This window comes from Mauremys reevesii, linkage group 11 (assembly GCF_016161935.1).
Source record: "Mauremys reevesii isolate NIE-2019 linkage group 11, ASM1616193v1, whole genome shotgun sequence".
NCBI classification, from domain to species: Eukaryota; Metazoa; Chordata; order Testudines; family Geoemydidae; genus Mauremys; species Mauremys reevesii.
This window is the reverse complement of record NC_052633.1, coordinates 49,959,079-49,982,212: the sequence shown is the minus strand read 5'-3', so window position 1 is coordinate 49,982,212 and position 23,134 is coordinate 49,959,079. Positions and strand designations below refer to the sequence as shown.

Genomic DNA, 23,134 nt, shown 5'->3' with positions numbered 1-23,134 from the left:
GGATTGGTCCTGCTTTGAGCAGGGGGTTGGACTAGATGATCTCCTGAGGTCCCTCCCAACCCTAATAATCTATGAATGTGGCTCTTTTTATTTATTTTTTGTTTTTACACTTGGGACAAAATTTGAGGTATTACTGTAGCATACAGCTAGTCCTCAAGTGTAACATAAAATGTGAGAGGTGACTTTATGACTAGAATATGAGTCTCATGTGATTAAGTTTGTTTTTTTAAGTCAAAAATAAACTTGAAGTTGGGTTGTACTTTCATAACTTTATAAGCATTTGGAAATAAACTTGGTTACTACAAATAAAGGTTTCTAAAACTGGAACTGTGACCTTTCACATACGTACTTTAAGATAGTTGAATCTCAACTTTGAGCTCTTCTGTGACAATATAGCAAAGTAAATAGACATTTCTGATTGTGGCTTCTCTTGTGATGAACTTAGTTTAAAAAGAGGTTTTACAGTTGCTTCAGTTACTTCCTAGTCCAGTTTCTTAATCTAGTATTTCTAATTTTTGTTAGTAGCAATTTAAGCAGCAATAAAATAAGCAATTCTCATCTAGAATTAGTGTATTAAGATTAGAATGATTCTGGACCTTTCCAAAACAGTTTGACTGTTTAAATAATGTCTAGTAAACTGAGGTTTTAAAACTAGCCTGTAAATTGATGCCCAACCTTGCCTCAAGTTTCCTGGTTTGAGGCAGGAGTACTCCCTTGGTTTTTGTTGTTGATCCTCTGACAACAAAATGACTTCCATTAATGATATTGGTGCATAAATCCTGTCTAAAACCAAGAAGCTGAGGCCACAGCTGCAAATCAAGAGCTTCAAAATTCCTTTAAATTGTTTAATTAGAAAGTTTTCTTGAAATAAACTCTAATATGCAGAAATAGAATAGCGAACAACCAAGTAAACTGGTTTATATTTTAAATATGGAAATACAGTATTTCAAGTGAGAATATTTAATGTTTAAGTTTTGACTTTGTTTAAATGGAGATAATGAACTTAAATTCACACTTATTTCTGAAAACTTTTGACTATGGTTACAACTGAAATCTGAGTTTTATCCGAATGAAATTATAGAAAATAATTTCTCTGGTTTTTATTAGTTGGGTCTTTTATGCAGCAATATGTAAGATTCATTTTAAAATAGGAAAATATGACTAACCCCACAAAAATTAGTAGAGGAGCTTCGTGGCAAGTGTAGTACCTGTATCCAATTATAACTTATCTTTTGAAATTGACAAGTATTGGAACTGGTGTGTGTCAGCATTTTATTTATATATATATATATATATATTTGTGTGTGAATTGACTTACAAAAATTTTCAGTGAAATAAGTTGTCAGATAAAAATTCCTTCGCTGTTTAATCTTTTGCCAATAATGGGGAAAAAATGTTAAGATGCATTTTCATAAGAATACAAAGATACTTGTTTAACTGCTACTCTAAACATCACTCACACAAAAAAATTCTGTGTATCAAGAAGGGATGCTAGGCAAATGTTCGCTCATTTTTAATGTTAAAATATCAGACTAAGACTGCCTTGTTAATATAGCATGTCTTTTATGCTTTATAAAATGAACTGCCCCTATAATAGAATACCTGGACAGTATTTTGTATATTCATGTTGGGTCATAAAGTTTCCAGTTTTGAAATTCTATTTAATTCTCAGTATAGCTTTTCACCTTTTTGTATATTAATTGACTTATTTGTTTTGAAAGGGTAAATATACTAGTAGCTTACTTTCCATAATGAAAGCACCAAAACATGCACATCTATGCCAGTGGTCCCCAACCTTTTTCGTCTGGCAGGCGCCAGATGAAGGACAGTGGTGGCGGTTGAGCATCCGCCGAAATGCCACCGAAATTCAGCGGCGATGCCTCTGGATGACATCACTTGTTGGCAGCAAGCAGCATCATCCAGAGGCGTCGCCGCCGGCCAGGACACAGGTGCATTTAGATGCCCTCGCGGCACCGCATTAGGGACCCCCTGATCTATGCTTTTAAACACAGAACCAGGGGGTAGGGGCGGGAAGGAATGGTAAAACTGGTTTTCTTATTACTATGGAACATTAAGCTAGTTAGATTAGAGTTAACTTCATTTGCGTGTTTGGTTTAAAACTTTTTTACAGTTTGGCAATATATTTAAAATTCATTTTATAGATAAACATTTTAAATGTTTCCACGGTAATCTGTAAAAAAGAGTAACTTGCCATCCAAATTTTTTTATTTTTATTTATATAAGTAAAAATAAAAATCTTGATGGCAAGTTACTCTTTTTTTTTTTTTTTTAAATTGGACTGAACTTTACAACCTTATAGTCACATAAATTTCACAATTTCAAAAAATGGCAGATAAAGCAATGCATTTTGTAATCTGGCCAGCAGGGTGGGTGCTTGCACACAAAATAGCTTCCATACCAGAAGGATATTAAGCATCTCCTCTATGGAGCTTCAGGGTGTATTCACCTTGAAATTCAGTCTAAACCAAGAGCACCTGGTTGGAAAAACCTCTTTAATGGTGTATTTTAGAGTTCTGTTTTTAATACGTTTTAATCCTAGCAAAATACTATTAAATATCACTCCTTAATTATGATGGTTTTAAATATTTTTATCTACACTGAAAAAAGCTGTTTAGGGTCCAAAGTACTTTGTTTGTTGCAATAATTGGGCCTACAGATGTACCCAGACTGTGAGCTCAACTGTGTAAAAACAAGAGAGTAATATTTTATGAACTTAAAATAACCTATAACCAACGTTGATGGGATAATGTGCAAAAGAGACTAAATTAGCCCAAACAAAAAGGTCTACTGATATAATTCAAGGATTGTTAAGATTTTGCCTTATAAACAAGAACATGATGAGACCAGAAATCAGTGAACTGAAATTGGTATGTCAGAAACTAGGCATAATTGGTGGACAACCAGTGAGAGGACAAGCTATTCCACCACCCATCACTCCCTTTTGGGGTCTGTGATGGAGTGGACTAGGCCCTGAGGCCCCGCCACACCATGCCCCAGAAGAGGGCAGCCTCCTCCAAGTGGCCTAGAGTTGTGGCATGGGATGCAGCCAAATCAGAGATGGTCTGTAGGGAGTGGCCCAGCAGGCCCATATAAAAGGAACTGCAGTGCAGAGCAGAGATCAGTTCCTTGCTGGAGCTGAAGGAGTGTGGATGGTGTGCCTGGTTGGCTGAGGGAGCCACAGGACCTCAGACAGAGCAGTCCTGGCAGAGACCAGGAGTGGGAGGATGGGACAGGAAGGAGTTTCAGGCTGGCTCCTGGGACTCAGCCAGGACAAGGCCCTGAGGTAAGGGTGAAAAGTGAGCTGGGGAAGTGGCCCAGGGAACTGTAGCAGCAACGCGGCATAGTTAAAGGGACACGGCGGACGGCTTCTATCTATAGGGTCCGTAGGCTGGGGGAAAGCGACCTGGACTTTGATACAGCCCAGAAGCGGAACTGAACTCTTTTAGTGGCCCAGCTGAAGAGCTGGGGCCAGAAAGGCCCAGAGAAGTGAAGAATCTCCATGGAGGGAGCCTTGGGGGACATGTCCCCACACCAGGGCCAGGACTACTTGAAGAGCAGGGACAATTTGAGGGAGCCTGAAAGGGGCTGACAGACAGTTTGGACCAGGATACTGCGAAAGGCCCTGCTGGATTGATTGAGGAGTGAGCCTACGGATAGGGCTACAGGTAGAGACATTACTTAGGGCTTTGAGATAGGCCTGGTTGGATTTGTATCCCAGAAGGGGTTTGATTTTTAGCTCACATACAGACTGTGTGTGACTTGGCTGGAGGGCTGGGTTGCTGAAGACTCACCACAAGGCAGAGAGGAAATGCAGGCACATGCAGTCAAACCAGAGGGTGCTTGCAGGAGGTGAGTGGCACCCCATTACAGGGTCCTTAAAGAGATTTTTTGGCGAAAAGCTTTATTATGATGGCTGCCACCCCCACCATCTTCTGGGACCCCAGGCCTTTGTCATTCTGATCCTAAGAGATGTCCTGATAAGACTGGGCCAGAAAGTCCCCCAGATGACATCACCACTTCTGCTTGCTCAAGCTGAATCCCAGCCACCATCTGGGATGTGAGACTGTCTCCTTCCTTCCCACACATGTCCTTTTCCTTCCCTACCTTATTCTTTCCTATCCCTCTCCTTTCCCTTCTTTCTAATAAGAGTCTGGCTTAGCCAGCCAAGATGGTATATTTTACAACACTGTTGTGTGCCTGTGACCAGAAAAAACTGCTAAAAGCAGTGCCCTAAACAGTCAAATCCTTATGGATTTGTCATCTCTCGGAGTGGCTGATAGATGTGTGCTTGGCCTGTGTTTTTTCTGGCAGTGAGGTTGCAAGTGAGAATCAGCACCAGAGACAGAAGCTTTTTCTGTCTTTGCTGTTCTTTTCTCTTTCCTGTGGTGTGTTGGTCTTCTTAGGAAACAGCAGCAGTGAGGACAGCTTCAGCCTGTCACAACTAACTTCTCATCCCCAAAAATGACAGTTATTACTGTCTGAGACTGTAAACCAAGGGTTTTTTTCCTTTTAAAAAACTCACTAGCTATAAGGAAAGGAGAGAACAAGGGGTGTTGTTAAAATGAAAGCCTTATTATTATACTTTACATTTCAAATGCTTTAAGACAGAGAGAACAGTTATTGAAGGTTAAAAGGATGTTTAATGGTATGTTTGCCATGGTGCTAAGCAGGTTGAGGTCTCTCTCTATACTGAACCTTGTTTAAAACTGTTTAATGTTGGACAGTAACTGAGTTATATTAACACCATTGACTCTTTGGGCCCATGTCTTCCATATAAACGAATAAAACAGTTTTTTTCTAAAGCACTGTGAAATTGAGAATGAATACAATATTAAATGTTCCTTTTATAGTTCTAGAGAGCCACCTCTGCATGGAATAGGGTTCTTCAAGGTATGAATTAATGAACAGATGCCATATGGCTGGTTATAATAGAACTAAAGAGGGGGGTTGTTATAACAAAAACATGTTTGTTTTTGAGCACCAGAAACTTTTACATGCTGAGTTAAGCCTAAATTTTTAATTAATACACTTGGATGTGTAGACGTGCGGACTCACCTCTGCGGCGCCTACTGCTGGTCTCTCAGGGAATTAGCTCTTTTTCCAGCCAGGAGCGCCCTCTGCAGACTGGTGATCCGCCTGTCCTCTTGGCCCCCGTGTCCCTCCCTGGACCCCAGTGCCCTTTTAACTGGGGTGCTGCCCCCTAGCAGTACCCCACCAATCTGGGTCTCTGCTCCATGGGGGACCCCCAACCCACTAGCCCCACTTTGCCTCAGTTTTGGCTACTGCTGAGTCTCCATCTAGCCCCTGTTCACTGGGGCAGACTGCAGTATCAGCCACTCATCATAGGCAAAGGGGTTTGGACCTGCTGCCTTTGCCTACCCCTGGGCTGCCCCCTGCAACCCCAGTACCTCTTGGCTTTATGTTAGGCCACAGCTTGGGGCTTTCTAGGCAGGAGCTCCCCAGCTCCTCTGCCTTTCCCCAGCCCTGACCCACGCAGGTATCCTGTGTTTTGCTCCCTGCAGCCAGGCCCTTCTCCCTCTACAGGCAGAGGGAGACTGCCTGGGGGTCTGGCTCACTGCCTCTTATAGGGGCCAGCTGGGCCTGATTAGGGCTTGGCCCCAGCTGAGCCTACTTTCCCCAATCAGCCCAGGCTTCTTGCCCCTGCCACAGCCCTCTCCTGGGCTGTTTTAAGCCCTTCAGGGCAGGAGCAGGGTAACTACCCTGCTACAGATACCTCTGAATGTTCGACTTGAGACACACAGGGCCCTGTTTGCAGTGTTGCTAAACATCCATAACTTCCAGCAAAATCTATTGAAACCATTGGTGCTCATCACATCTGGAAAATCAGGCCCTTGGTGTCTTAGGTGGGGTAATGAAAAATGGAAGCATCTGAAATTAATAGATGCTTTTGGAAAAATTTAGAATTTTGCTCCTTGGAGCCAGCAGTTCTGAAGCTGTTACCATTAATGCTGGGAGAAATTTTGGCTGCTTGCACACAGGAGTTACTCCTGAAGAAAGTCTGTGCCAAAAAAATTAAAAACTATACACCCAAAATTATGCACACAATATTTTAAAATTCTGCAAATTTATTTTGTCAAATGTGACTCCAGCATGGCAGTGGGGAGCACAGGCCACTGACTGCATTGAAGTAGGAGATGATCCTGAAGCCCCCACCTTCCCCAGTACAGGGACTTGGCAGTGAGGCTGCACTTGATCCTGACACAGTGCAAGGGAAGGATCTGCCCCAGAAACCTCCCGGGGGTTCTGCACTGGGTGCGGCTGGGCAGGCGGTCAGGTGGGAGGGGCTTAGTGTGGGTGGATCCAGGTGTGGGGTGAGAGGTTTCTGTGTGGGGCAGTCTGGGTGCGAGCGGCTCAGTGGGAGATCTGGATGCACAGGGGATTGTTGAAAACAAAAGGGAAATAGTCATGGTGGATTAACCTCAAGAGAACCATGCTAAATCAAAGAAGCAAATTGTATCTAGTTTAATACCATGAAAAAATGTTTTATAAAGCTTTGAAGCCTTTAGACGCAGGAGGTGACAGAAATGATGGGTTTTGTTTTAAAAAAAAAAAAACAATAGTGGTATTTTATTTTACATCTTCTGTATGTGAGAATTTTTAAGCTTGGCTTGGCTGAAATATGATTGAAAGTACAAATAATGACGCTTAGGATGAAAGAGCAAGAATAAAAAGGCCAGAGCAATTGACAAGACACTAGAGCAGGGGTCTGCAACCCGCGGCTCCGGAGCCACATGCGGCTCTTCAGCCTCCTTGTTGTGGCTCCCTTCGGCCTTGACAAAAGAAAAAAAAAAAAAAAAGAATAACGGTTATTTATTAATTTAATTTTTATTTATATATTATTTTATTTTTGTTTATTTTGTTGCACAGTTATCTTGGAGTTCGAGGTGATACTTTAACATTGAATTTTTAAAAAGTTTTATAATTTGTCCATTAAAATATGCCTCACATCCACATCTATAGCCCTCGCCTTTACCTGCAGGAAGCTTCTTGAGTGTGCAACCCCCGCGGTAAGCTAACCATGAATACATCCCAAAAAAGAAAAATCTCAGAAGAAAATAGAGTTTAATTCTGCATGGACAGATTCCTTTGCCTTCACTGCCAACGACGCTGGCTTACCTGTGTGCTTGATATGTGGCGAGAAATTAGCAAACAACAAAAAATGTAACGTTGAAAGACATTTTCAAAACAAGCACTCAGCATTTTCTCAAAGTACCCAACTGAAGATGGGCAAAAGAGAGCGATTTCGGAACTACTACGGAAAGTTGAGCAGAGCAAACATACTTTCAAGAAGTGGATCAACTCTCCAAACTCAACTACAGCTGCTAGTTTTGTGGCAGCTCATGAGATCGTAAGGAGGGGGAAGCCGTTCACAGATGGAGAATACATGAAAGAATCGTTCATAAAAATATCAGAGCATCTATTCTCCGAATTCAAAAACAAACAGGAAATTATTCAGAAAATTAAAGAAATGCCTCTCTCTGCAAAGACCGTCAAGGACAGGACCATTAAAATGGCAACAAACATCACCAGTAAGCAAATTGATTACATCAATTCAGCTCAAGCATATTCAATTGCCTGTGATGAGTCAAGTGATGTAAACGATATTGAGCAGACAGCACTGTTATGCAGATATGTGAACTCTGATGGGAAGAACTGATTGAACTCATACTGCTAAAGGGCCAAACGCGGGGACAGGACATTTGTGAGGCTGTTTTGAGTTGTCTAAAAGCCAAAGGAATAAACACCACTCACCTGGTGTCAGTGTCTACTGATGGTGCACCCAGTATGAGAGGAGCACAGAAGGGCTTTGTGAATTTACTTCAAAAGTCGCTGGATCGAGAGCTGATGATGTTTCACTGCATCTTGCACCAAGAAGCACTGTGCGCTCAAACATTCCCCCCTGAATGTGTGGAAGTGATGAACCTCATTATTAAGATAGTGAACAAAATAATTGCAAATGGGTTAAACCGCCGACAGTTTTGTTCATGGTTAGATGAAGTCGAGAGCGCATATTTGGATCTCCTGCTGCACAACAGAGTTCGGTGGCTGTCAAGGGGAGACGTGCTGAAACGCTTCGCTGCTTGTCTGAAACATGTGAAAACCTTCTTGGAAAGCAAAGGCCTCAGCTATCCTGAACTGGAAGACCTCAATTGGCTGGAAAAGTTTTATTTCATTGTGGATATGACAAGTCACTTAAACACGCTGAATAAAAATCTCCAGGGAAAGGGAAGCACGGCCCTGCAGTTGCTGGAGGATGTTCTGGCGTCTGAGCGCAAGATGACAGTGTTTGCCGGAGATGTACAGAGAGGTACGCTCTCTCACTTCCCCTCCCTGAGAGAGTTCAAAGAAGAGAACAAGCACATAAATTGTGATTATTTACACCGTGCAATTATGGCAATGCAAGCTGCATTTGGAGAAAGATTCAGCAAGTTCAGAAAGGAAAAAAACACTCTGTCCTTCCCTGTCACACCGCTGGACATCGACCCATCCCTGCTGAACATATCCGCATTCACAGGGATAAGTCAGCCCGATCTTGAAATTGAACTGGCCGACATAGCGGATAAAGACTTATTGGTGTCCAAGTTCAAAAGCCTGACAGCGGATCTCGAAGAAGTCGCCCGTCAGAAGGCCACTCTCGCTAAAGAGCACAAATGGAATGAAACCCGAAGAGGATGAGAGCACACTGAAATGGACTTGTCAAAAAACGTTCCTAATTTTATGTTTACTTTTTTAAAACTGCTAAGCTGCAACTATGTTTTTTTTATATTAAAGTGGGCTACATTTTATTTTAATTTTACACAAATACGGGAAGGACTCAAAAAGGCCTGCATAGTTCAGTGTTTAATTTATTTCAAAGTAGGCCTACACATGCACACTGCACTTCTGTTTGTTGTATTCTGTTGTTGAAACAAGTAAAATTAAAAAAAAGATTAAAACTTTTAAAAGTTTATAAGCAGTGTTATGTTTTGCGGCTCCAGACTATTTTTCTTTAGTGGAAGAGGGGGCAAAATGGCTCTTTTGATAGTAAAGGTTGCCGACCCCTGCACTAGAGCCACACTCTTAATCAAGAATAGTAGTAGGAAAAGAAATTAAAGATGATTTGTGGACATTTTACTTATGTCAAAGGAAAAACTCATTGTGGAATGAAAGGAACCAACACTACAAGGTTTCTGCTGCACCCCCCCCCCCCCCCGCTTTTTTAGAAAAGTCCTTTTAAACTAGTCTAGTTCGGGGGTTCTCAAAGTTCATTGCAGCATGACCCCCTTTTGACAACAAAAATTACTACATGACTCCAGGTTGGGGCACCAAAGCCTGAGCCCTGCTGCCCCCAGCAGGGGGGCCAAAGCCTCACCACCCTGGGGGGTGGGGCAAAGCCCTACCCCTACCCCCACCACCCCAGGCCAAAGCTGAAGCCCAAGGGCTTCAGCCCCAGGCAGAAGGCCTGTAACCTGAGCCCCACTGCCCAGGGCGGAAGCCTTCTCAGGCTTTAGATTTGGCTTTGGCCCTGGGCCCCAGCAAGTCTAAGCCAGCCCTCGCGACCCTGTTAAAATGGGGTCGTGACTCACAGTTTGAGAACCGCTGGTCTGATTAACATATCTAGTATGAGGGAAACGTTTAAAAAAACCTAAAGGATAAATTCTGCAATAACTTCTGCAATTCAGCTTGATTACTGTCTAAACATAGAATGTCTCTTTCAGGAGGAGAAATTAATTGCTGGATAGGTTGTATGCTATTTCTACAAGACTAATACAGCATTGGTATGGATTCTGATTTCCCTTTGGAGTACATTCTCTTGATTTCTCAGTGCATCATGATATGAATCCACTAACTGGGTTTTCTCTGAAACCTAACACTTGCATGTTCAGTTGAAATTAGTTTTCTTGTTACCTTGTGCTGGGAGGCCATGCGCTTTGAGGGTCATATGCACAGTTTGAAGCAACTAGAGTTCACATTGAAGAGATGAGAAGCTGCTTAGATTCTTATCTTGCATGGGTTTTCTGTGTGTAAACAAAAGCTGTGATCAAGGCCAAAAGTTATACTCCCAAATAGATGTGACGAGGAACTACTTTAACATTAAAAAATACTTTGTTGTATTAGTTCCTTCAGGTAATTGCTTTTGTGAGCTTTGACATCTAAGTTAGATCAGCTCTAGACTAGTCTTCTGGATCTTTGTAATGTGCTAGTCCTGGGCTTTCAATCTCTCAGCTGGTTTTTTTTATAAGGATGTTTTTGGTTTCCATGTGTCTGTTACAGCTCCATTTTGTTTCTTAAAGCTGTCCCCTTACTCCATTTTGTTCTTGTTTTCCTCCTGTGGCCGCCCCTCCCTGGCTGTTAAGTCGTTTACCAGGGCCTCTGCCCTTCTCAAAGGGAGGGCCCCCTAAGTTGTTTAACAAAAGCCATTGCCCTTCTCAAAGGGATGGCCACTTATGCTAAGTGGGACCACTGCCCTGTTCAAAGGGTTAGTCCTGTTATCACCTTGTTAAAACCTGGGCTTGGTGTAGGGTAGGCTCTATCCAGAGCTGCAAGACTATTGTGTTTTTAAGATCCTGGGCATGAGTCATACCTCTGGGCTCAGGACTAGTCCAAACATGTCTCTGTGGCTACCTGCAGTTTTTCCCTGCTTGCTCTCCTCCCTGTGAGAAGGGGAACCAATCAGAGTTACTGGCGGGAAGTTGCCAGGGTTTGCCTTTAAAAACAGACATTTTTTAACAGACTTCAGAAAGGTTCTTGCATTGCTGCCTGGTCTGATCAACCAGGGGTTCTGGGGTTCCTTTCTCCGCTCTCGTTTTATTTTTGAGCGTACCCCTGTTTTTGAACACCCCCCCCCCAACAACGAATTTTGCCTGGAGATCTCCTGATTATTGTGAACGAATTGAGCCCTCTCTGCATCCTCTGCTGCTGCTGCTGCTGCTGTGCCTGCTTCTGCCCCTGCTGCTGCTGCCTTGTGGGATGGTAAGAATCCCTCTGTGAAAGTTTCTATACTTTTATTTTATTATCCTGGCTGCTGGCTCTGTCTCCCCAGCACACAGACTCAAGCTAAACCTTGGTCTGTGTCCTAAAACCTCTCTTACCCACCCCCCTATCCTGGCTGCTGGCTCTGTCTCCTCAGCACACAGACTCAAGCTAAACCTTGGTCTGCGTTTTAAAACCTCTCTCTTAAACCCCGTGGCACTCTGCCACTGAAAATAAGTTTGCTGCTGCTGCTAAGTTCTGCTCCTGTGGGCTTTGCCTTGGACTGTTTTCAGCTCTATCCACTGCTGCAGTTACCCCCCCCCCCCCCCTGCTTTGGAGCTGTGTCCTGGACACACACCACTCAGCCCTCTGGAACTATCCTTAGCATAAGGTGTACCCATTAAGTTAAGTTTAGCATTATACTTTGTAAGTTAGGCTTAGAGAATTGTTGCATTGTGTTTTAATTTGTGTAGTCTTGGTTAAGTTAGCTCATAGATAAGATTTTGCTGTGTTCCGTATAATTGTAATTGTCTGTCTTCACACTGCAAACAGACACCCCACCCCAGCTTCTGTGTGTCTTTCTACCTTGTTACACTCTCTCTGCTGCTTAAGCTTGCAACCTGTTTGCTCTGTCTCACTAAGTTTAAATCTCTAGCATAAAACCCCATTGGTTACTTTCTTCCTTTCTGGTACCCCTCACATTCTACATTTACACCACTGTGACACATTTTTACCTGGAATTGTTTGTTATTTAACACATTTTATCCATAACTGTTAGTTGGTTATATGCTGCTGTGACACACCTTTTTACATAGAAATCGCTAGCTACCTGTTACATTCATACCTCAGTGTTAACTGATTACCCACTGTATTGTATCCTACTGTGTTGTACCCCACTATTGAAACCCCCTTACTGTTTACCAAAAAAGAAACCCCTGCCCAATTGTCTACCTTAACACCCCATACCCCTCACTATTGAATTTTCCCTGTTTTTGTATTTTCTTAATAAAGTTTATTTTGCACCCCACCCGTGTGGTAATTGTTCCCCAAGATCCCATATACCTGCTGGCAGGGACACCATGCTGTTGCCCATCTTAGTTCTTTAAAACATGAGGTGTGCCTGACACTTAAGAGATCTTATTAATACCTTATTTAACAAAGGAAGGGTACCAATCATTTTTAAATATGAAGAATTCTGCTACTCTCAGTGTCTGTTCTTTTTGGAGTTGAGATAGCTTTGGTCAGGTTCATACACCAGACTGGGAAAACTTTTCCCTTTTCACTGAAAAGACAGCCTGGTAATGTTTCTGCTTTTTGAATTTTTGATACTAAAGTATGTATGTGAACATATCCTGTTTGAAAGCTCTTTGATATTAGAATCACTGGGCTCTAGTTTTAATCTGTGTGCATGAAAACTAAGTATTCTAAGAGATTAAAAGGAAGCTGAGACAATCAAACGTTTTACTATGTTAAAGTTACACAGCTGCCTAGAAGATAAGGGGAGTGGCTAAAAGTGAGTTGGTGAAGTTATGAAGTGTTAGACAGCTTGGTTTGCTAGAATCTAGTAACTTCTGGAAGGTAGGCTGGGCATTTGATAATATGGTTAGATAAAAAGCCGTTCCATCCTTTCAGACTTTCTTGTTGAATTTGCAGAGGTTTGGTTCTCATTCTCAGTGTATGGCTACACTTGAGATTTGCAGCGCTGGTGGAGGCTTTCCAGCGCTGCAATTAGTAACTGTCCACATCTGCAGGGCACATCCAGTGCTGCAACTCCCTGGCTGCAGCGCTGGCCGTACACCTGGGTCTGCTTGGGGTATAAGCATTGCAGCGCTGGTGCTGCAGCGCTGGTCGTAAAGTGTGGCCACACACCAGTGCTGCTGTTGGCCTCCAGGGTATAAGGATATATCCCAGAATGCTTTTAACTAAATTACTCCCTTTGTTTTGTTATGCTGCCTCTCTTTGTTTTGTTGTGGGGTTCCGGGAGCTGTTTATCTAAAAAACAAACACAGCTCCTGTTTGCCGTGATCAATCTGTAACTGACTGAACAATCAAATGAGATAAACCCACTACCTTGCTGTGAATGAGGCAGGCATGGGGAAGAGTGTTTGCTTGACGAGAGAAACAGCGGGGGGGAGGGAGAGAAAGGGAGTCCGTTGGAGCAGCTGCTTATCTGGTCTGCAGGCTGTTTGCAATTAAGAGTAAGGGGTCAGGAAAATTTTCTGATTTTGCAAGGCAGGGAGCTGATACACAGTGTCAGCTCCAAAAATCCTCTCTCTCTCTCTCTCTCTCTCTCTCTCCCCCGGTCCCTATCACACTGCACCCCACCCCCCTCTTTTGAAAAGCATGTTGCTGCCACTTGAACGCTGGGATAGCTGCCCATAATGCATCACTCCCAACAGCGCTGCAAATGCTGCAAATGTGGCCACACTGAAGCGCTGGTAGCTGTGAGTTTGGCCACACACCAGTGCTTTCCCTACACAGCTGTACGACCTGCGCTGTAACTCTCAAGTGTAGCCATACCCTAACTGTAGTAAATTTAGACGAATAGCTGCTATCCTACGAATGAGTAGTAGGTGTCTAGTGATTTGTCAGCCTCAGATGTACAAATCTGTCTGATACACGTGCCTAAAGTTAAAGTGGTAGAAAACAGGTGTCATGACAATGTTTAATTATACTGTAGAAGAATTAAGTAGTAAAATGGAAAAGATTTGTACTCATTTCAAGATTGTTGCAAATATTCTCACTTTTTCAAGATCAAATGTGCCACATTACATGAAACTTTACCTATTGCAGTGAGAAAAGCTAATGGGATGTTTGATCTTTGCCATTTCCTGGGTGTCTGTGACAAAGACTGCTCCTGAATTAAGATGACTTTTGAAGATCTGATTGAAAGACTGTTACAGGAATGTCATGGGTACATTTAGATGACAGTGGCAAAATATTGTCTTACAGATTGTAATGGGATAAGGATAGATGCTGCAAGGAAAGACTTCACCTTGAAAAAAGTTTTTAAGGTAAATTTTTCAAACTAACTACATCCCATTTTCATAAGTGACCTACATTCCTAAACCTAACTGAAAGTCACTGGGATTAGACTCCTAAATCACTGCAAACATAGCACAGAATTAGAAGCTTGGGAAAATGTTTCCACATACGGAAAAATGTTGTTGTTCTATATCTGAAAAGAGCATTGTGTTGAAGTTGCTGAAGATGCCATCAGTAAAATGTGATGTCCTCAAAATGATGTTTAATTGCACTGGGGAATTGCCTGCCGAGTGAAATAATAGCTAAATGGAAAATGTTATTTTCTGTAATCAATTTAAGACAAGTAAGCACTCTTCCATATGTTCACTTTCTCAAGTATTTCTGTTCAATATGAATATGTTTGGCTTAATATCTGCTTTAATCTTTTGATTTAAATATCTACTATTTCTACCACTAGTTATTGAATAGAGGAAAAACTTACTTTTGTATTACCTCGGAGCTTTTTTGTCTGGTATTTTTCCCTCGTATTCAAGTGTGCAGACCAGATTGCCAATCCATATGGTGTCACATGGGAAATTAAATCAGTTGGACAAGTGTTATTGGTACACCTGCTTGAATTTGGCACTGTTCAACAATAATGCAGCATTGCTTATTACACAATGGAAGATGTTTTAGAAAGTTTGGTCTGATGCAAAAATATGTCAAAACTTAAAAATTGAAGCTATGTTTGCACACTTGTTCTCAACTTTTGATTTAAATACTTAAATGTGAAGAAAAGCTTTTTGTAATGCACCTCCTTTTGCATTGTAAGGAGCAGTATGTACTCTAGTCCATCCACTTTTAAATAATCATTCCTTGCCTGTGATGAGCTACTGTTGTATTAGCATGGCTCAAAAATGCAGTTACACATTCATGGAAGTCCTGCTAGAAGTTCAGCACTCTGCTTCTTGTTGTGTTTCAGTCACCATATGGACAATATGGGGACCAGAGCACCAGTCATACATTCAGCATTTTTTCCTCTGTGCTGCCTTGTCTCAGACAGAGAAGGGAATTGAGCACCTGCATGTTGAACATATTTCCAGGATATGTGTCTATGGGGGCCCACTGCTACCCTTGTGGGGAGAGAAGAAAAGGGACAGCCTAAGAAGTGACCCTGACCTTCCAAAAACTTGAAGGGGAGAAGAGTACAACCTTTCCAAAATCACTGTTCTTGCATCCAGTGGGTTTTATGCTTTAATCCCTCCAGTTTATCTCCAGGGCACAGGAGGAGACTTAATGGGAATAGAGGGAAGCATGTGAAAGTAGCAGCAACGGGGTCTGGGGCATCTAAACATGCACTCTTTTATTTCATCTGACCTCAGCCTGGGTGTGTGATAACGGCACTCGCTTCACCGCAGTGAATAAGGCTCCACCACTGAAGTTTCTCTGCGCCAACACCAGCAAAGGTGAGGGCTCTGCCAATTATTTGGATGTAGATGTTTTGAAGTCATTAGTACAGAACAGTATCCTCGGATTAACTTCAATGATGCCATGCAGCATGTATGCTGCATCTCTTCCCACGAAAATAAATCTTTCTCTTCACCCACTTCTCCAACTTGTCTATCAATGTCACTGTCTTACATAGACACGCTTATTTGTCCACTCCCTTGCCTCTGTCTGCACACACCCTCATACATGGGGCAATTTTTTTTTTGCCAGATGCCTAAATATCAGAGGACTAAACAGGGTTGAGGGCCTGTAGCCTCTATTTAAAATTGACTGGGTAGTCCTGGGTTAAACTATAATGTCCCTAAGGAGTCAGCACAACTCCTATGGTGCTACAGATTTCAGATAAATACGGTGAAAGTTAACCTTTACTGTTCTCTTAGATTGGGAGATACTGTGGAGGACACAAAGAACAAATAGTGACGACAAACACTGTTACAAGTAAAAGAAAATCTTGTTTGTATTAAGTTTTACTTACGCACACCCCACATAACCAGAGAGAGCCCAAGCAATAGCCAGTGCTGTAAGCATACTCACATACCCAAAGATATTAGTCTAGTGGGTCTCTCAACAGGTTGTCATCAATCAAGGGGTGGTTCCTGCTGGGGTCTTCCTACTTTAGCTCAACCAGGGAATCTCTTATCTTGTTCTGACCATGCCTAATACCTTATGCATATGCATGAGGGTTCCACCTTCCTTTTCCTCATCTGTACTTCTACACGCCATAAATTCTGAGGTGCCCTGCTTATGTCAACCAGTTTCCAGAGTAACCTGTGGTCAGAACAGAACTTTCCCTGATGTCACAATCAGGTGCCTTGCAGTGTGGACAGGTACATTGTGACTTATTTTCCATAACATCACCTATTGGCCCATCCTTTACAGTGATCATGTGGTTTTATTGGCATAGGGTTAGTCTTAGGTAACCCACTCATGTCAAGTTTCCTTAAGCTTGAGGCCTAGTGTGGCTAAGCTAAAATCTTACAGACTTTAGCCTGTTGGCTTTGCATTACAGTCTTGCTTTACTTACTGTATATACTCGATCATAAGCTGGTTTGTTTATAAGCCGACCTCCCCAAGATGGATAAGTAAAAATGGAAAATTTTTATAACCCATTCGTAAACTGACCCTATAATTCAGGGTTCAGCAAACTTTGGCTCCCGGGCCATCAGGATAAGCCGCTGATGGGCCAAGATGGTTTGTTTACCTCAAGCGTCCGGCTTATGAATGAGTATATACGGTATATACCCAATACACACTCATCACTCCTAAATACTTGTCTATCTTCTACTCCTATAGTCCTATCCTACTTGTATCTGTTCATCACACATTGAGTACATATGACATAATATGTGAGTGATACAGCGAACTAATTGACTACAACCTCCTCTGTCCATGCTTACCCCTCACCATTCCAGGTTGCTTGCAAATAGAGCATGCTGGGACTTGTATTAGGATGCAGTTCGTGGTCCCCACATAGGGCTTAGTTTCCAATATTCATTTACTAGTAGGTGTCTACATTTGAGACTTCCCAGCAGCTGCATGAGCGGGGGAGCGGTCACTGCTACCTTTCTTCTATCTATGTCTTCATTTGGGGTGTAGAGTGAAAATTGTTCTGATGGTTGTCAGGGTTGAATTTTTTTTTTTAACTGTAATAAGTGGAACTTCATAAGCATTAGGAAAGTCTCTGTGGTCAGTTTTCACTGAAGAATGGGCAAGCGGTGAGCAGTAGCAGGGGCATTGTTTGTAGATTTAAGACGACACCCCTATATAGTATGGGCTTGCATTCAGTTCATCTCTGGAACTATGAGAGCTAGGAACTTTCTGATGAAAACTTAAAGCCAAATTCCTAGGCTGCTTGGTTGTCCTGCCAGCTTGTGGAACTCACAGCCTTGAGTTGGGTGCCCAGGCTTCATACAACATATGGGGAGATAGGCATCTAAGAAAGATTGACAAAAACCACCATGCTGAGTGTGGAGCTGCCTAAGCTAGGCAGTAGGAAGTGCCAAAGAGAGGGATGGGGCCTAAGTCCCCTGCCTCAAAGGAAGTTAAGCACCTAACTCTGGGGTTCCCTAGGCACTTATCAGCTTGGAATTCATGCTGTGAATCCTCTTCTGGAGGTAGATGCCTAAGCTAGAAAAGCTCTTTCTCAAGAAAAACAGGAGGTGATGGTGGTTGTTCCAGTTCCCTTATAGCCAGTAGCCCAGTGGTTAGGGCACTGGCCCGGTATGTGGGAGACCTGCGTTCAAATCCCAGTTCTGCTTGATTTGGAGCAGGGACTTAAATCCAGGTCTTCCTAGGTAAGTACCTTAATCACTGGGCCATTGGGTAATTCTAGGTTGTAAGTTTGGGTTGGGTCCCATTGGCACTATTCCACTGTTAATTTAAAAAACAAACAAACTGGTAACTGGAGCAGGGACTGGAACCTGAGCCTCCCAGGTGAGTGCCCTAACCACTGGACTAGTCAGTCTCTTTGGCCTGTATTTATTCTTGTTTTCTCTAATGATTTCTTTCAACTGCTAAGTAAAAACACTTTATTTTAAGGATGTTGGTGGTCAGTATTGCTGGTCACAGATTGCCAAAAAATCAAGTAGGTGCTCAAACAGAGGTGGACCTGCCTGGTAATGGGGGGTGGTTGTACAAGAACAGTGCACCCAAATCCCAGTCTGAGTAGAACTGTAAGATTCCATCCTGAGGCAGATAAGGGCAAGAGGCTTGAGACCTGAGACAGGTGTTCTGAAAGAACAGAAAGGGGACAGAGGTGCAACCAGCCTCCTAATCATGAGTACATTTATAAATAAATTGCAGTGACCGAGATGAGCTGCTGAGCTTTGCTCCATGTGCGCCACACAAAATACATTGTGTAAGTAGACTGTATTGTAAATGCAAGTGCAGGGGTGGACAGTGTTAAACCTGTGCATGCAACCTTAATTCATGCCTTTCAGTTACTGTGCAACTTCAGAATTCTTAACATAGTCATAATTTATCATCCTTGCATCTTTTGTTTTGTATTGCACTGTAGAGGAACTTTGCAAAGTATTTGATAGCTTCCTTTTTACAGTGCACTTGGCAAGGTTAAACTATTAAGGAGACAAAATCAAGTTTTCCTGAAATAAAACCTTCAGAAAATATGATCAGTTGCAGGTAGATCTGTGACTTAGTTCAATTAGAAAAGGAAAGTAATATAGTTTGAGATGTGTATTCTAATTCTGGATACTTCACCTAGATTTGACCCTGACACAGATACACATTTTCTGCAGTTAAGGTAGAACTGTCACTTGTGTTATATTAGTACTTTGCAAAGACTTTAGTACGACACTTAAAACATACTTTAGCATTTACAAGTTCTAAAATAAATTGTTTTATATTTTAATTATTCCATGCTACTCTCTAGCATGCTGGACCTAAATTCTGCACCAAGGCTGCTTGTTTTCTGAGGCATGTTGAGATTTCTGCAACAGCTTCAAAATTCAGAGTTCTTGACTATCTGTGGGAAAGAATAATACAATGTGGGCTATATTCCTTGTGTTGCTGATCTGTTTTGGAATGTTTCAATTTATTCTCTGCTCAAATTTTTATTGTGCCATAGAATTGTCTTGATAACTTATACTGCATATTGTCTGCCAGAGGAAAAGCTAAAGGCTTGTGCACCCTGGTAGGGAGCTTTTGCATTTGTTGGCACCCGATAAGGGATAAGAAGTGACTGTAATGAGTGGGGTTTTGGGGAGGGGTGTGGTTGTCATCAAACACTATCAGTCTGTTGAGAGCTGCTGCACCAGCCAGAGTGACCATGGTTGATGGTAAACCATTAATTTCCATCCTAGCAGCCTTTAACTACAAACAACTACTGACTGTTACCTTTCACCAGGGCCGCCCAGAGGGGGGGGCAAGAGGGGCAATTTGCCCCAGGCCCCGAGCCCCACAGGGGCCCCCACCAGAGTTTTTCGGGGCCCCTGGAGCGGGTCCTTCACTCGCTCCGGGGGGCCCGGAAAACTCTTGCGGGGCCAGGCGCAGGAGCTTCTTCTGCTCCCGGTCTTCACCGGCGGGGGGGTCCTTCCGCTCCGGGGCGGAAGGACCCCCTGCTGGCGAATTACCGCCGAAGACTGAGCGGGACCCGCCGCCGAAGTTCAGCTCGGTCTTCGGCGGTAATTCGGCGGCGGCCCTTCCGTTCGGGACCCGCCGCGAAGTGCCCGAGACCCGCGGCGGGGCCCCCCTCCGCCAAATTACCGCCGAAGACCGGGCAGCGCTTCGGCGGCAGGTCCCGCTTCAGCGGTAATTCGGCAGCGGGGGGCCCCCGCCGCGGGTCTTCGGGGTACTTCGGCGGCGGGTCCCGGAACGGAAGGGCCCCCCGCCGCCGAAGACCCCGGGCCCCCGGAATCCTCTGGGCGGCCCTGCCTTTCACCCAGTCCCACAGTGAGGAATAGCTGGATGTAACTGGTAAAATGATCATCTGTTAAATCATTGTCACATTACATTATCATCAAGTTTCTGTGTGTGTGTTACATTGAGACGCAGGGCCGTTCATACTTCGAAGCTACTGTTTCAATCTGTAGACTCAGTTAGCACTGCACGGTTTTACATATGGAAGGCTAGCTTCAGAACCATAAAAGATAACAGCATATTATAAATAAAAGCTTAGATTTTTGTGGCAGAATCTGCAGCCACAACATTGTGGAGAATATAGTTCTGGTTATATTATACAAAGCTTGCTTAACTTTATTTTGTAAATTAGAAAGATCCAGTGCTTTCAGAGCTACCTGTTTGTAGTAATAAGCATACTACTGCTGGCCAGAAAAGTGTGGGGGGGAGGGTTTTATAGACTTCTGTTTTAGTCAATATTTTGTGACGTGGTTTAATGCACATTTTCTTCCCCTCCTTTGGTTGAGCTTTAGATGGGACTTGTATGATAGGCTGAACAATACTGCCAGCGATGTGTAAGCTGTTCTTTGGCAAAGATGGTTTTGGTGAATTCTTATTCTGCTGATGCCTCTTGGAAATCCTAGAATGTCTATCAATTTAGATAAAATTTTGCTTATCCCAGTTTTGTCTTCTGTTATTGCCTAGGGACACTTTAGTTAACAATGTCCCCCCCCGATCCTCCCCACACACACACACGCACGCACCAGGATATTCGCGTCTTAAAATTAGCGTTATTTCAGTCTTCATGCCCAGTCAGTTCTCTGTAGTCTGAGCAGAGAGGTAAGCAAAGATGCTAGTGATAAGGTTTTTGTGAATATGGGCAGAAATTCACTAGGAGTCCAACACAATCTAACTTGCTTCTGATAGTCCTAACCCCTTGAAAAGCCATCAGATGGTGTGTGATCATCAGTTATCCTAAGCCTGTCTTGAATTGAAGACCTAAATGTCACTTTCCAATCCTCTTAAATAGTTACTGCTTTTAGAACCATAAAGGTCTCTATATACCTTGGGTAACTTACTTGTGAGTTCTTATTCTTACTGTTTTTTGTTTCTTACTGGTTTTGTTTGTATTAATTAGTGTTCTGTTTTTTCTCTCCAGGAGACTGACGGGGCATTCCTTCCACATGGGCTATAGTATGGCAATACTGAATGGCATTGTGGCAGCTCTCACCATAGTGTGGTGCCTCATTTGAATCCTATGCTGGCTCGGTGATCTTCAACAGGTCAAGATGCACATAGAAACTACTATAAATTGTCCAGTCTGCTTTTTTTACAACACTGTGGAATGACATTTCACATCTCAAATAGAAATGTCTGCCATTCACTGTATGTTTCAGATTTATAGATGAATCTTTGGGTTTATATTTATAGGGTATTTGCTTGAGTTGCATTAAGAGTCAGGGGAGGGGAAAATGCCATATGTTTATAGGCAAATGTGAATTTGTCTTAAAACAAGAAGTATTTACGAATTGAAAATGTTTTAAACCCAGGGGATGACATTTTGATTGCTATTACTGTATAAAGGAGTCTTATCTGCACTTCCAGCTATACTACAGAGTACAGATAAACATGACACTTATGAATTTAACCATTTATTTAAAATGTACAGTGTTGCTAATAATAAAGGCCACTAACTTTTTTTTCACTGTACATGCTATTTAACTTGTACTTGGCCTAGGCAGTGAGAACTAGATTAACTTTTGTTAGTCTAGTCAGTTTTATACTCTGGTTTGCCAGCATTTGCGCAATACTTGTTTATAACACTGCAGAGGACAATTTATTTAAATATTTCATTAGATTTTTTTTTAAATCAAAATATTTCATTTCATACTAGTTTTTATAAACTATCCCCTCCTCGTTTTGTAAACAACCTAAAACTTGTGCCTAAATCACCTGATAGTGTTTTTACTTTGGAGTAATGCAACTATATGCTACAACTACTGTATATACAAAAAAAAAGTTTCACTAAGAATGTGTGGAAACTTCTCCACTTTGTGCCATTAAAGTATAGAAAATATTACCTACTCTTTTTACATGGTAAATTAATACATAACATCCGTTTCCAGTATTTGCAGTAGGGTACCTCACTGAAGAACTGCAGGAGTTATTTTTATAGCTTTTTGCATCTTTGTAATGTATGTAACTGCTCAGCTTCTTACAATATTTTTCTTAATCTCTTAAAAGGATCAGGAGTCTACCAAACAGTTAAACTACAATGGCATAAGTGTTGGAATTTCATTTTTTACTTATTTTGCTTCACATGCATATTTGAAGTGTATGGATATTTTAAGATGTATATTGGTTGTATTCTGTAATTAAAATGCTTGTAAAGTTGATTAGAGTAAAACTCTTGTAAAAGTATAAAAAAAAATTCATTTCCAGATTACAAGTTAATTTGTGTAATTTAAAAAATTAACATGCTGTAAAATGTGCAAATCAGCAGTTCAATTTGGACTTAACCAAATGTAAACAAATCACAATGATCACTTAAAGTTGACTACACTTTTTAAAATGTATGTATTGTTTACATATAAGGGTATGCATGTTTAGTATATTAAAGATGAACCAATTCCTTTTTCTAGTATATTAAACAGATATTGATACTGAATTCAGATCTTTTCATGCTGTAAACCCTACATATGTACAAATAGCTTTAGTCAAATGCAATGTTTACTTTTTTTACATTAAACAGAAAATAGTTTAAGATCCAAGAACTTGTTAATAAATATTTTACATTTTTAACTAAAATTCCTATTTGTATAATACTCAGTTGGTTTGCAAATGTGCCTTCAGATGTATTCATTAATTGAACTATTAAGGATTCCCGTCACCTCCCTCATTGGATGAGCTTTTCTCCATCACATCTGTGCAACCCTCAGTTAAGCCTGGAGTTGATTTCATTGGTGTAATAGCAGAATTGACATAATTAGACAAATTAAGTCTATGTGGGAGTTGGTGCAACTCTACTGATGTAACTGGAGTCTAGTGCTGAATTTGTCCCTATGTCTTAGTCTTCCATCTATGAAATGGATACTTCTGCAAATCATTTGGGAACTTTCCTCATTATAGTAATGTTACAAGTGAGTTAAGATTCTTGATTTTCTGCACCAGGGCAGATGATCACATAGTTTCTTGTACAGAGCAAATGGAAACAACACCGCTGAATCTGTTTGATAGTCTCTGAAATTGTAAACACGAGCCTGGTTGGATCACAGACTGCAGTTCTGTCTTATTTGGTGGAGCAGCATCGCTA

The 23,134-nt window shown here is 42.0% G+C and overlaps 2 protein-coding genes across 4 annotated transcripts in view; one reads left to right on the top strand and one right to left on the bottom strand.

The window, feature by feature from the left end:
• Window positions 1–16,138, bottom strand: part of PRPF40A (pre-mRNA processing factor 40 homolog A) — a 71,248-nt gene extending 55,110 nt beyond the window's left edge. The window contains exons 1-2 of the mRNA XM_039494396.1: window positions 16,007–16,138; window positions 9,931–10,040 (exon numbers count right to left, since the gene is read on the bottom strand). Of these exons, the coding sequence (XP_039350330.1) occupies window positions 9,931–9,948 (18 nt within the window). The 5' untranslated portion in view covers window positions 9,949–10,040; window positions 16,007–16,138. The remainder of the gene's footprint in view (window positions 1–9,930; window positions 10,041–16,006) is intronic.
• The window catches only part of ARL6IP6 (ADP ribosylation factor like GTPase 6 interacting protein 6), a 28,007-nt gene extending 5,388 nt beyond the window's left edge, over window positions 1–22,619 (top strand). The window contains exons 4-5 of one of the 3 annotated variants that reach the window (XR_005586148.1): window positions 13,948–14,009; window positions 14,942–14,991. Coding sequence is in view for 2 of the 3 variants with exons in the window: in XM_039494399.1 (XP_039350333.1) it covers window positions 20,981–21,074 (94 nt within the window). In the remaining variant the exon portion in view is untranslated. Of the gene's footprint in view, window positions 1–13,947; window positions 14,010–14,941; window positions 14,992–20,980 lie in introns of those variants that run through there. The other 2 variants (XM_039494399.1, XM_039494400.1) reach the window with 2 other exon arrangements.
• The last annotated feature ends 515 nt before the right edge of the window (window positions 22,620–23,134 follow it).